The following is a 15,332-nucleotide window of genomic DNA, read 5'->3' as shown; positions in this document are numbered from 1 at the left end:
CCTGCGATATGCAGATGATACAACCTTGTTTGCTGAAAGTGAAGAAGACTGAAAATACTTACTTATGAAGATCAACACCTACAGCCTTCAGTATGGGTTTACTTCAACGTAAAGAAAGCAAAAATCTTCACCACTGGACCATTAAATAACATCACGATAAATGGAGAAAAGATTGAAGTTGTCCAAGACTTCATTTTGCTCGGATCAACCATCAACATTCATGGAAGCAGCAGTCAAGAAATCAAACGACATATTGCATTAGGCACTTCTGTTGCACAAGACCTCTTTAAAGTGTTGAAAAGCAAAGATGTCAGTTTGAGGACTAAGGTGTGCCACCTCACCCAAGCCATTGTATTTTTTTAAACATATACATGTGAAGGTTGGACAATGAATAAGGAAGACATTAGAAGAATTGATGCATTTGAGTTAAGGTGTTGAAAGAGAATATTAAAACTACTATGGACTGCCAAAAGAACAAACCAATCTGTGTTAGAAGTACAGCCAGAGTGCTCCTTGGAAGCCAGGATGGCCAGACTTCGTCTCTCATACTTAAGACATATTACCAGGAGGGCTCATTCCCTGGAGAAGGATATCATGTTTGGTAAAGTGAAGGGTCAGAGAAAAAGAGGAGGATCCCCAATGAGATCAATTGCCACAGTGGCAGCAGTGATGGGCTCAAATGCAGTAACGTTTGTGAGGTTGGCACAGCACTCGGTAGTGTTTTGTTCTGTTGTGCATAGGGTCGCTATGAGTTGGTACAGACTCAATGGCACCTAACAAAAATAACAACGAGAAAAATAAAGAAAAGGAAGACCAAAAAAAAAACACTGAAAAATTAGAGATGGTAGATGAAAAGAGACTAGCGAGTAGTAAAGAAAAATCAAGAGGAAAAAAAATTTGTTGTTAAGTGCCATCTAGTCAGTTCAAATCAACTTTACAGTCCAGTGGTTTAACCCACAGCACCACACCAGGGTGGAAATAAGAAACAGAAGAAAAGAAAAAAACAAAGCATTGATAGAAAGGATAAGATTCAAGGGAAGGGAAAGGAGGAAGACAGAGAAGAACGAAACAACAAAAAGAAAAATAAAGCAAAAAACCAGTGCACTTGTTGGACCCAGAGAGGAGAAAACTCTGGAGGGGGCGGGGCTTCTGCTGTCCAAGGAACTCACAAGGTTAGTGGAGGAGGGATGTGATGGCTGAGTTCCTAGCCCTAGATGGAGTTTCCTATAGGCTTAGGTTTTGTCCATGTTGAAGACACCCAATCCAGAAGTAGTTCATGGAGGCCCTTCAGGTTGCTAGTTTCAGTGTCTGTCAGAACCAGAGGAAAACCGGAGAGAGAGTGTATGGTTATGAAGTTCCTTGCTTGTCTAATTCTGACCTGGAGGCACTGTGAGTTTTGCAAATCTGGAGCAGAGCCTGCCTGAATCCAGGTGTCAAGGCAGCATAGCAGGCAACCCCTCAAGTTGACTTAAACCTTGCAGCTCATAACTTTTAGAGAAAAGGGTTTATGCTGGGAGTAGATGACAGTAGTGAGTGGCCTCCCCTCTGTTATTATGGGTAGTTTGGAGATTAAGAAGGAATCCTAGCTTTGCTGTAGCTTGCGTGTATCTACACTGTTTAGGCTACCATCTGCTGTCTCTCCAAAGCTGTTCTCAGAAGTTCAGGGTGGTTGTGCTGTGTCTGGCTTAGGTTCTCCTCAATTATTCTGTCCACTTCTCTAACCTCTGAAGCTCAGGGTTCCAAGATTGTCCTCTGTGTCTGTTTAACTTGGCTTCCTTTATCTTTGTTGTAGAGAATCTGTATAGCATGTATGCCTATTCTGCCATCTTTTCGTAAGTCCTCCTACATAGTTATTTCTTATTAGGTCCACAGATCTAGCCCCATAGCATCATGACAAAGAATAGTACAGTATAAAAATTAATTCTGTAAGAGGCCAAAATTGGGCAGTCCTGGTGTAGTGCTATAGGGTAAGCATGGGACTGTTAACAGCAAGATCAGTTGTTCAAACCCACCAAATTTCTCCTTGAAACCCTTTACAGGATTGCTATGAGTTGGAAAACTCAACAGCAGTTAGCAACAACAACAATATAAGAAAAAGTTTTTTAAAAAATTATTGCTACTAGGGTTCCAGTTAATACACGCATGGGTTTATTCCAGCAAAACATGTTTAAACATGTCTCTGCAATCAGTTTGTGTCTGAAGACAATTTCTTTCCATAATATGCTTGACTTGTTAGGGTACCTTTACAAATAAGGTCCACTGAAAACAGTGGTAAATGTTGTTGTTGTTTTTAGGTTCTGTAGAGTTGGTTCTGACTCTTTGCAACCTTACATACAACAGAACAAAACACTGCTCGACCCTGCGCCATCTTCACTATCATTGCTGTATTTGAGTTGGGTCAGTGAAATTCCAAGCAGAGAGGTCACTTAAGAAAGTTATGGTGACTGAATTTTGAGATTCCAAAGGGGTCATCTTGATAGATATTCTAAAAGGACACAGTGTGATAATCACTGAGGCTTATTATGAAGAGATTTTAATATAATTGAGAACTACGTTGCTGAGGAAAAGGACAAAAAAGTTGCAACAAAGAATTTTTTCAATAACAACAATGCAACTGGTCATTCTTAAAGGGTAACAAGGACTGTCCTGTGAGAATTTTATTAAGAAACCTTACCCCATCCATCCTGCAGATCTGATCTTAACACTTCAAACTCAAACAATGTATAAAGGGCGTAATTTGAGTCCCTGGAGGATGCCCAAACTACTGTTTTGACATGCTGTAAATAGAAGGTGTAAAGTCTTTAGGGAAGGGTTAGCAAAAAGGAAACACTGTTTTCAGAGTGTGTAAACATAGATAAGGGGCTATGTCGAGAAACAGTAGCTTCACATTTTGATATTTAATTTAGTAAAGATTTCTTTGATTTTGTAGTAATACTTTCAGACGTAGTTTTCTGGTAACTTGATTTAATGCACAATTTTAGAGATCAAGATTTCACGTGTTTTGGTATGGATTCCTTTGAGAATCAGAGGAAATGTTTGGTTTCCCAAACACAGAACAACAATACATACCTATTTCTGTATATACCTGAGAGCCATTCTTCAGTTCTCACTGTTGGTCACCAGCAGTAGTCATTTCACTAGAAGGTCCTGTCTGTTGTATCTTCAGAATCTGTTTTGTATGTCTCTGTGTATTTGAATCTTTGCCCTCCCCATCCTGTTCATTCCACCACCAGCTCTTGTCTATACTACTGCTATAGGTGCTTTTCTGGTCTTCGTACTTAGATATTCTATCTATCCCTCCAGTCCAGTCTTTACCAGTCTTCACCAAAGAGGTTTTTAAGAATACAAATCAGTTATGCCATTTTTATGTTGTAACCACTAGTCCTAGTCCTCTTGAAGACAATCTGAATGTGGGCTGTAAGAGGCATAGTATGACTAGGCTGCTCATGAAGGACTGTTTACACTGCTGTATTCTTCTCAAATTTTACCAAGTTCTTTTCCTGTGGCAGAGACTCTACTTCTAGTTTCCTTTGCTTCCTATTATGTGGGGAAAAGGGAGGCTAGTCAACATATCTGCCACCACTAAGGAAAATGTTAACAAAGGAGTCAGGTCCTAAGAAATAATGTGTTCTTCTGCCAGTGCAGCAGTTCTGCAGCTGACTTTGCTCTTGACAGTAGAGATGGGTGGCAAGCTAGGATATCTCGATGAAGAAACCCCAGGCTTTCATCGTAGTATGTACCTGTTTCATAGGAGAAAGGAGCAGGGGGATCACTTTCATGCACTGATATTAAGGATGGATTGAGAACCAGAAACAGCATATCACTGAACTACCAAATACACTGGAAGCATAAGAAGCACAAGACTGAAAATACAGTTAATAACATAAGGAAAGTTGTGATTATATTTTAATGCATAGAAAATAGACAGAAAAGAATACATAATAGATATGGTCAGACAGAGACAATCCAGTGTAAGTATAATTCATACTCTTCAGTGAAAAACCTAACAAATGCTGCAGAAGTAGTATTCAGAACTAGGAAAGTCCTAATAGAACTAACCGTACACTACAATTAGTTTGTCATTACTATGGTAGTTTGCATGTTGCTGCAGCATCACCCATGGTGGACACATTTTAGTGGAACTTCCTAAGAACAGACTAGGGAGAACGCGTAGATGGTCCACTTGTGAGGGTTTAATTCCTGGAAACCATATGAATAGCAGAGCAACACTGATCAAGTGCTAAAAGATGAGCTCCTCAGGTTGGAAGGCACTCAAAATATGGTAGAGGAAGAGCTGCCTCCTCAAAGTAGAGTCAACACTAATGACGTGGATGGAGCAAAACTTTGTTTACAGACTGGGCATGACTCAAACTGCTACAGACATCATTGATAATCAGAATATGAAATGGATGAAATATGAATCTAGGAAAATTGGAAGTCATTAAAAATGAAATGGAATGCATAAAGATATTTATCCTGTGCATTAGTGAACTGTAATGGACAGGTATTGACCATTCTCAATTGGACACTCATGGTTTACTTTGCTGGTAATGACAAATGGAAGAGAAATGACATCACATTCATCATCGTCAAAAAGAACATTTGGAACTATATCTTGAAAGACAATACTGTCTGTGATAGATAATATCTATACACCTAACAAGGACTCCTAGTGTGGTGCTGTGGGTTAATGCAGTGTACTATAAATTCGGTTTGAACTGAAGGTTGGTGGTTCAAGCTCACCAGCCTCTCCTCTGAAGTCTTATACAGGGTCACTCTGGGTCAGAATGACTTGATGGCACGTAACAACAACAATAGCAACAAGGAAGACCAGTTAATACAACTGTTATTCAAATTTACACACTAATCACCAAAACAAGTGATGAAGAAATTGATGAATTCTCTCTGTCAAGTTATTTAGTCTTGACTATTGAACGATGGATCCTATGGGCAAAATAGTTAACAATGCATGAATCATCAAAAGAAGTTGGAAGGAAGTGTGGCAAGACCTGGGGACTCTTAGGCCCAGAGTCAGTGACATAGCCACAGAAGACTAGAGTGGAGAGTGAAGTGTCCAGCTGATAAGAAGAGATGGCATATGCGTAAGAACATCCAAACTTGCAGATAATGCCCATTTGACCTGGCTTCAGTGACTGGATGATCAGAGTTCAACTAGAAGAAGAAAGGAGAGGGAAAAAAAAAAAACTAATGTGATGCAGTTTCATGAATTTGACCTACACCTATGGATGCAATAGCTCAAAAGAGGGATCAAATCTTTACAGTGAGGCTCATTCCCACCCCCTCTATACACAGAGTAGACAGAGATGGACAACTTGGACATTGGCTACCCAAAATGGGGGCGGGGGGATGCGGCTACAAAAGCAAGAAGTGACTGGTTTACAAGCTTTCAAGAGGGACCCTAGATCCAGAGGGCACGGAGGAAGGTAGAATCTACACTGAGTAGTATCCAATCTTTCTGGGCGGGACTAATGAAAGGAGATGGGGATAGGTCACTTGAGGTACAATGGTGTTAACAGGACTGAATGTGAGGGTTAGAAATGTAAAGGTGGACATTTTGTAGCAAAAGGAGGGGAGTGATTATGCAGTCCAGGAGCCGAGGTCTCTGGAACCATCAAGGGAGAAGAGTGGTGCGTGAGACCCTACCCAGAGAAGCAGTGACACCAGAGATGGAGGCAGATGCGATGATGTGGAGAGATGGAGTGGCTAGGGACTCTAGACCCAGAGAAGGAGAGGGGCTGTGTGATGACGACTGGAGGGCAGGCTTGCAGGGTATACCCTTTGGTTGGTTGATGATGCATGGAGGGGATTGTAACCATGGCAATGAAACGATATACGATAGGATGAATGTAAAGCTGATGTTCTCCCATGTAAACTATCACATAATTCACAATAAAACATTAAAAAAAAAAAGTTGGAAGGAATACATAGTGCCACTGTACCAAAAATAATCAACATTTAGCTATTTCAAGAGGTACCATATGATCAAGAGTTGATGGTATTGAAGGAAGAAGTCCAAGCTACACTGAAGACATTAGTGAAAAACAAGGCTCCAGGAATTGACAGAATAACAAATGAAATGTTTTATCTAACTGATATAGTACTAGTGGCTCTCAGTCATGTGTGCCAAGAAATTTGGAAGATCCAGCTACCTGACCAACTGACTGGAAACAATCCATATATTTGCCCATTCCAAAGAGAGATTACCCAACAGAATAAAGACATTATCAAACAGTATCATTAATATCACACGAAAGTAAAATCTATCTCATTGGGGATTTTTGTCTCGTATAGTCAATAACGCACAAGCAAACATTTTTCTCATATCATCTACTTTCAGCCATGATCCATCTGATGTTGGCAATAATGTCCTTTGTCCTCTTCTTAACCCACATTGAATTTCTGGCAGCTCCCTGTAAATATACTGCTACAACCATTTAAAAATTACTTATAGGCGGAATTTTGCTTGCATGCTATATTAAATTACGTTCTTTGGTGATTTCCGTATTCCTTTGGTTGTGGTTTTTTGGAATGGGCACAGATACGGATCTCTTCCAATTGGTTGGCCAGGTAGCTGTCCTCCAGATTTCTTGGCATAGACAAGTGAATGCCTCCAGTGCTGCATCTCAGTTTGTTAAAACATTTGTTTGTGTTCCATCGATTCCTGGAGCCTTTTTTTTTTTTTTTTTTCCCGACCAATGCCTTCTTGGACTACTTCCTTCAATATCATTGGTTCTTGACCATGTGGTACCTCTTGAAGTGACTGAACATCAATCAGGTCTTGATCTTAAAGCAGTACCTTCAGATTTCTGATGAGAAACTATTTTCAAAGTTGAATTCTATACCCCTCTGAACTACCTACCAAGTTTGAAGAAGAATAAAGATATTTTCAGTTATTCATGGTGTAAAAAATTCAATCCTATGTACCTATTTATTCTTGGGACGCAATCAAAAAGTATCTCTAAAAGAAGAAAAGTAGAGGACATGAGTTAGAAGAAGAAATATATGCAACTCTGATTTTGGAACTGGAGTGGGGTCCCGCTGTTGCTGTAATACTTTAAAATGTAGAAATGGCTGTGAAATTGGGCAAGGACTGAGGGTGGAAATTTTTGAGAAGCATGGTAGTAGAAAGAGTCCAGGACGTCACATGTGATTCTGGTGAGGACTCAGAAGGAACTGAGGAGGGTAATAGAGAAAACTAGTTTCCTCTTAGAGATATATGTATCATCATGAACATACCTTTGGTAGATAATATGAACAATAAAAATGCTTCTGGAAAGGGATCAGAAGAAAATGAAGAACATGTTATGAAGAACATGTTATTGGAAACTGGAGGAAAGGTGATTCTTGTTATTTAAGGGCAGAAAACTTTGCTGCGTTGTGTCCTGTTGTAGGAAAAGCAGAACTTGGAATCAGTGAATTTGGTACTACCTGAGGAGATTCCTAAAAACATTGGCAAAAAAAAAATTGGAGGGGTGAGGGGGGTGGGCTGCTTATAATGCTAGAGAAAAGAAACAAAATAAGGCAAGACCTTTAGTTAAAAATGGAACCAGTGCTGTGGTGATTTGGGAGTTTTTTAGCTTATCCAGATTTCAAAATAGCCAAAACCAAACCCATTGCTATGGAGTTGATTCTGACTCATAGCAACCCTTTAGGACATAGTAGAACTGCCATATTGGGTTTCCAAGGATATATAATGTTGTATGTTGTTATTTTCATTAGAACCCTTAATCATGTTGAGAAACTTTCCTTTTATTCTATCTTGTTAAGAGGGTTGTTGTTTTTTTTTAATCAAGAAAGGATGTTGGGTATATCAATTGCCTCTTCATGTGGTTCTTTTACTTTGTCCTATTAATGTGATGCAATCATCAACAGATTTTTCTAATGTTGAACCAACCTTACATTGCTAGCATAAATCTCAGTTGATCATGAAGTATAATTCTTTTAGTATGCTGTTGGATTCTGTTTGCTAGTATTTTGTTGAGAATATTGACATCTGTATTCATAAGTTATAAAGAGCTCTGGTAGTGTAGTGGTTACGAATCGGGCTGCTAATCTCAAGGTCGGCAGTTCAAAACAACCAGCTGTTCCATAGGAGAAGGATGAGGTGTTCTGCTCCCATAAAGATTTACAGCCTCGGAAACCATGTGCAGGGTCACTATGAGTTGGAACCAACTCCATGGTACTTAACAACAACAACAACAACAAATTCATGAGTTATACTGGTCTGTAGTTTTTTGTGTGTGTGTGTGGTGTCTGTCTGGCTACCAGAGTGTTGCTAGTTTTGTGGAAAGAGTTATGAAGTATTCCTTCTTCTCTGCATTTTGGAAGGTTTGTTTGAACAGGATTGCTGTTAGTTGTTCTCAGAATTTTCGATAGAATTCCCCAGTGAAGTTGTCTGGTCCTGAACTTTTCTTTGATAGGAGGATGAGTGGGCAGGAAGGATGCCGAGTGTATTGTAGGGGCAGCTAGACTTGCTTAGAGATAACTCAGTAAATATAGCTTAAAACAGAAAAATGCAATTAGTAACAATTGTAAGTCCTGCAAGTTTTCAAATACCGTGTTTACATCGTTGAGCCTCGCAGGTCTTACTGTGAGTTCTCCTGCTCTTGTCAGATATTCTTCTCTCCCTCCCTGTAAAAGTGGCGTGGTGGCATCTGACCTCATCTACCTCACAAGGAGAGGTGAGAGGATCAAAATCAACATCAGCTTAATGGTGATTCCTACAATGTGGAGGTCTGACATACCTTCTCTTTCCAACCTTCTTACCAATTCTGACACCAACTGTCTTTCCCATGGCACCCCTCTTCCCTGCTGGGTCCTATAATCTGTTGCAGTGGCCACACACAAAACTGATCCATTCTCTCATTGAGGTTCCATATGCCTTATTTACATGATCCTGCTCTCGCTGGAATTCCATGCACCTTACTTGCATTGTTAGCAAGCTCTTCAGTTCTTTTGGTGGGCCACAGGCACTTTATTTGCATAAGTCCCCAAAGTCAGTCACTTTGTGTGAGTCACAAGGGCACACATGGCTTTGTTGTTGATGACCATCGAGTTGCTTCCTACTCATAGCAACCCTGTGTAGGGTTTCAAAAGAACGACTGGTAAGTTTGAACTGCTGACCTTGTAGTTGAAACCGGCCTAGAGGTCCAGTGCTGTAAGCCACAGTGCCACACTCATGCATGGCTAAAAGGGCCATATTCAAGGATTCACTGCACTGTACTCCTATAGTAGGAATAGCTCCCTACCCTGCCAGTTCCCTTACCAGTTGTGCTCCTGGAACTCGACTTAAGAAGTGTCACATCCATGCTAGCATCTAGAAGTATTCGGATTAGTCAATTGCATCCTCCTGCAAACGCCAGGGTCACCACACCTCTTGTTACTACAAAGCCTGCCACCCACAGTTCCTGCTGGTTTATTCCTCTCCCAAGTGTGACTCCTGTGTGGTTCTGCATGGTGCGTGGTGTCTTCTTTCCCTTCCCTGGAAGTGTATGTGTCTCATCTGTCCAATACCAGGTGTCCTATGTGTTTGGTCATCCCCATTACTCTAGGGTGGGAATCTTTATCTCACCAACAGGACGGATAGAAAGTGATCACAACACCAGTATAAGTATGGTATTTAGAAATATGGAGGTAAAAATCAAAACAGCTACCTAAAGAGATGAAAGTGGTTACTTTGGGTAGATTACAATGGGTGTGAGTGGGAGATGGGAGAGATACACATTCCTGTTTTATATAACATTTTAGAGAATTATATTTGTAATTTTTGTGTTTTTAATTTGATTGAAAATTAAAAGGGATATCCAATAATAGGAAGATTCTAATTAAGTAGAGTAATGAGAGGTGATATTAGATATTAAAATGTATCATAAAGATGCCATTGCTGGTGAGTTGATTCTGGCTCATAGCAGCCCTGTGGACTAGAGAAGAACTGCCCACAGAGTTTCTAGGACTGTACTCTTTACAGAGGAGTCCTGGTGTGGTGCTGTGGGCTAATGCACCAGACTGCAAAGCCTTTTGAACTGCAAGGTTGCCAGTTCAAGCTCACCAGTTGCTCCTCGGAAACCCTATACAGGATTGCTATGGGTCAGAAGCGACTCGAAGGCACTTCACAACAACAACAACACTCTTTACAGAAGCAGACTGTCAGGTCTTACTCCCACAGAGCTGGTGATGGGTTGGACTTTTGGTTAGCAACCAAACACTTAACCACTGCCAGAGTTTTTGCAAACTTTATCATATAGCTGCAATCATTAAAGTGTGGTGGTCCCTGTTGTTGTGTGCTGTTGAGTTGGTTCTAACTTAATGTAGCCCTATATAAGACTGCTGACCCATAAGGTTTCCAAGATTGTAATGCTTACCAGGCGTTTCTCCCTGGAGCTGCTTTTGGTTACTGGATCAGTAGAGCAGAATATGAAATCCACAGATTGATTGAAATGCATAAAAGTCCTTACCCTGGTGTGGTGCTGTGGGTTAATGTGCTAACTACAAGATTAATTTGAACTGCAAGGCCCGTGATTCAAATTCAAGAAACCCTATATGGGGTTGCTGTGACTTGGAACCGACTTGACAGCACTTAACAACAACAACAATATGTGATAAAGGTAGTAGTTCAAATCAATAGAAAGGATGTTAGAATAAGTGGGTAGCCATTCAAGAAGAAAGCTGGAACATAGTTCACATGAGCTTTGAATCAAGGAGGATCAAAGACCAAAAAATAACATGGTAAAAGTGCTGAGAGACAAAAACTAAGCGCACAGAGGTGACCTCAGGGGCAGTGGCAAGGAGAGACAGTAGAGTGGTGGGCTTCTGAGCTGAGTGCCTTCAGGCAGGAAGTTGACTTGCAGAATGAGGTAGCCTCTGGGCACTTATCCACAGGGCTGCTTTTGTTGTTAAGTTAAGTGTCTTTGAGTCTGTTCCCACTCATAGCAACCGTGTATAGGGTTTCCAAGGCGGCTGGTGAGTTTGAACGACTGACCTTGCATTTCAAACCGACCCTGAGGTCCAGTGCTTATCCTCCAACCCATACCCCAGATTCCACCTACAGGACCAAGGACAGAGTAAAAAGAAGGTGGCTGTTAAGTGTGAGTGTTCATATCCTTGTCTCCATAGCAAGGAGATGACAGAACTGGTAAAAAAATTTGAGGGACGTAAAAAGTTCATTGAAAAATGGAATTGAAAGCTAATTGGATGTTTTGTTGCCTCCTGGCCTCCAGATCAAGTGAAAAAGGTACAGAGTATTTCCACGAACTCTTTGAAGCCTCCTTGTAGAAATTTAGTTTTAAAAAAATTTTGCCCTAAACCTTAAAGAGTTTTCAATCTCTTGTCTTAACCTTAGAGGTATTAGGAAATTAAAGGAAATAATATATGGAGGTAAGGAAACATTTATCTTCTGTTCCCAATAGTCCTTGGAATTGAAAAGTTTGTATTAAAAATGTGTGGAAGATATTTATGGTGATTTCAGCTCACTTTTATTTACTTGTTTCTTATCTATAAGTTACAAGTTGAATCTAATGTTTTTGTTAACTGTGTTATGGTACGTTTTTAATACAAACTGTGTTTTAACTATATGTGTTTACCTAGTATTTGCAAGGGTCATTTCTGGAAGGTGGAATTTTTTTTTTAACTTTCTTCCTTGTGATTTTTCTGCACTGCATTATTTATATAATGAGCATGTATCATTTTGTAAAAATGATAAAGCCATTCAAAATATTAAATATACAATCCTATTAAAGAGTGAAGAATCAGTATTTAAATTTTCCACAGGTTTGTAGTTCACCGTGCATTTCTTATGCTATCAACTAATATTGGTATAGTTCAGGACTTCTCTCAGGACCAGCACTGTGAATATGTAGTCACCCTGAGCAGGACTGAGCAACCCATTGCACTTTGCTGTGGTTATTTTACATAGATGAGAACCAGTTGAAAAGAGTTAGTAGCACTCTGGGCACTTTCAGGCTGGGGACATAAAAACAGGATCACGTGAGCTTTACTGACAAGTAGCATGGGAAATGTTCTTAATACTTTTGGATGGTTGGGAAAATTTTACTCTACTTTTTCCTGGAGTTAATTGGAATTTGAGCATTGTAGACAGGTTGCAAACTTGTTGAAGGCAGGGTCAAAGTATTTATTCACCTTTTCAACTCATATAAGGCATAATGCATTGTCTTCAGTTGTCAGTAGATGTTTGCAAATTGAGTTTAGTTAATATGAGATTTTTTTTTTTTTTTTTTTTGAGCTGACAACAGAGCAAAGCAAAGGTCAACATATTTATTTTTGTGGCAGCGCAGATGGCCCCCACCAGATACAGTTTGGATCCTGAAACTTTATAGTTCCAGAAGCTGTTATAGAGAACATTGTCTTTATATCATTAGAGAACATATCAAGGAGTGATTTTAATATGCATTAATCTCAGCCCTTTTCTCTCTCTGTTCTTGTCTTCCAGGTATATCATACTTTGTTCTGGCCTCTTGAGTGGACAGTAGCTGAAAGAGACAACAATACTTGTTATGCAAAGATAATTTGCAATAGACCTGACAATGTACGTGATGTGAAGGAAAGTTGAAATACAGTAAATTTTAAAATATAATTTTATTCCTAGTATTTAGATAATTTCTTTAATGATAGCTTTTAGGGCAAGGCAGAAGTTATTATTCAGTTAATGTATGAGGGGACTTCAAAAAGTTCATGGAAAAATGGCATTGAAAGGCATTGGGAGCTGCCCATGAACGTTACGAAGCAGAGAGGTTAAACGTGCAAAAGAAAACATGTAAAAAAATAATCCTCTATCAAAATATATAAATCATTCTCTTTTCAGAGGTATCTAACTTGGCAATTTAGAATTAATGACCTGAAATTTTTGGTCATCAGCTAATAAAATGTAAGGTTTATGCATTTTGTAAATTGTGTATTAAAAATGCCTTTAAAGAGGCTTATATAAAGCAAAACTCTAGTTAGTTAAAGAAGCAGCAACGGAATGAATAACCCCCATCATATTAGGTTTTTGCCTTCTTCACTACTGAGGCGAATATCCAAGTTATAACCAACTCCCTTATCTTAATTTAAATTGTGACTTTTTCTAAAAAATAAAGAAATTGAATATAAACAATAGTGGTAAAACTTGGTTTCTCCCAGTTTAAGAGACAAAACATCAAAAAATATATATATATGAACATTAACCATGGACAGTTACAAGAAGTTTAGAAAATAACAAACCATTATCTCTTGTTTAATTCTCACATGGACTCTGTTTATCTTATTCTCAGTATGACAGAAAATTGGGGTCCTAGCTGATTACTAATTAGCATGTGCTTTGGTGCCTGAGCAGCACTTCATGCTGATGACCCACATACTGCAGAGGGGACCAGTTTACAACTGTGCTACTGATGGCTGGTGGTCATTGTATTTGATGACATTCTGATTATTTGGAACTAAGTAATCTGAGTTTAGGAGCCCTGGTAGCACTATAGGATAAGTACTGGAGCAAACACTGGAAAAGTTAGCAGCTGGAACTCACTAGCTGCTCCTTAGTAGAAAGATGAGGTCTTCTGTTCCTGTAAAGATTTACAGCCCCAGAAACCCTATACCGGGTTGCTATGAGTCAGAAATGACTCAATGGCAGTGGGCTTGGTGTAATCTGAGTTGAATATAGTACTGTGGTCAACTTTTCCAAAGGGAGATGATCTCAGCTGTCTGTTCATGTTGGTTCACCGCAGTGCTCTTTCCCTACTTCCCAAGTATTAGGGCCTGGGACTTGATTGGTAGAATCAATGTTAAAACTAATATTTGTAGCTGTCCATTTTGTAGCTAATCTCTTGTTTGACTGTGGCTGTTGAGGCCCTGGAATAGATTGCCTAGGTTTGTTTATCTGCTTCTATCCTTAGACACTCCCTCTTCATATCCTCACCGCCCACCAAGACACTTTGGTTGTTATTAAGTGCTGTTCACTCACAGCATAGGGTTTCTGTGGAACAGCTGGTAAATTTCAACTGCTGACCTTTTGGTTCAGACAAACCTTGCATTACAGTGCTTATCCTACACTGTCATGGTGGTGGTGGCTGTGTGCCGTGGAGTCGGTTCCAACTCTTAGCGACCCTATACAGGGTTTCCGAGGCTATAAATCTTTACGGGAGCAGAAAGCCTCATCTTTCTCCCACAGAACAGCTGGTAGTTTTGAACTGCTGACCTTGCAGTTTGAAGCCCAATTCGTAACCACTATGCACATCTGTCATACCAGGACTCAGACACCCTTTGCACCCATCAAAATTTCTATTTCTTGAGTACCACCCTTGTTGTTGCCATTAAGTTGGTTTTGACTGCTAGCCACCCTGTATAGGGCTTCCAAGGAGCAACTAATGAGCTTGACCTAGTGGTTCAAACTGACCTTGAGGTCCACTGCTTTATGCCCTATCATTTATGAAATGAAATATTGCTTTATTACAGCTATATGGTAAAAATTGTGGATTAGGGTGTTATAAGCCCTTGCCTTGGCATAGAACAAGGCACCAGGAATTGATGGAATCAAAATTGAAATCTTTCAAGAAAGTGAGACAGCAGAGAAGGTACTCAATCATCTCTGCCAAGATATTTGGAAGACACTATCTAGCCAACTGATTGGAAGAGATCCATATCTGTGCCCATTCCAAAGAGAGGTGACCCAACGGAATGTGGAACTCATCGGACAATATCTTTGATATCCCATGCGAGTGACGTTTTACTAAAGTTAATACAGAAACACTGCAAGCATACATTGACAGAGAACTTCCAGAGGTTCAAGCAGGATTCAGAAGAGGCTGTGGAATGAGGGATATCATTGCTGATGTCTGATGGATCTTGGCTGAAAGCAGAGAATATCAGAAAGATGTTTACCTGTGCTTTATTGACTACTCAAAGGCTTTCGATTGTGTGGATCATGACAAGCTATGGGCAACATTGTGAAGTATGAGTATTCCAGAACACTTAATTGTGCTCATGAGGAATCTGTACACGGACCAAAAGGCAGTTGTTTGAACAGAACATGGGAACACTGAATAGTTTAAAATTAAGAAAGATGTGTGACAGGGTTGTATTCTTTCACCATACTTATTCAACCTGTATGCTGAGCAAATAATCTGAGAAGCTGGGTTCTATGAAGAAAAATGTGGCATCAAGATTGGAGGAAGACTCATTAACAACCTGTGATATACAGATGATACAACCTTGCTTGCTGAAAGTGAAGAGGACTTAAAATACTTACTGATAAAGATCAAAGACCACAGCCTTCGGTATGGATTGCATCTCAATGTAAAAAAACAAAAATCCTCACTACTGGA

At 39.8% G+C, this 15,332-nt stretch overlaps 1 protein-coding gene across 2 annotated transcripts in view; it reads left to right on the top strand.

The window, feature by feature from the left end:
* Nucleotides 1-15,332, top strand: part of TXNRD3 (thioredoxin reductase 3) — a 95,302-nt gene that overhangs the window by 76,107 nt on the left and 3,863 nt on the right. For both annotated transcript variants that reach the window (XM_006876224.1, XM_006876225.1), the window contains one exon: nucleotides 12,467-12,562. In XM_006876224.1, the coding sequence (XP_006876286.1) occupies nucleotides 12,467-12,562 (96 nt within the window). The remainder of the gene's footprint in view (nucleotides 1-12,466; nucleotides 12,563-15,332) is intronic.

This window comes from Chrysochloris asiatica, unplaced genomic scaffold, assembly GCF_000296735.1.
Source record: "Chrysochloris asiatica unplaced genomic scaffold, ChrAsi1.0 scaffold00367, whole genome shotgun sequence".
Lineage (NCBI taxonomy): Eukaryota > Metazoa > Chordata > Mammalia > Afrosoricida > Chrysochloridae > Chrysochloris > Chrysochloris asiatica.
This window is presented reverse-complemented; position numbering and strand designations above follow the sequence as displayed.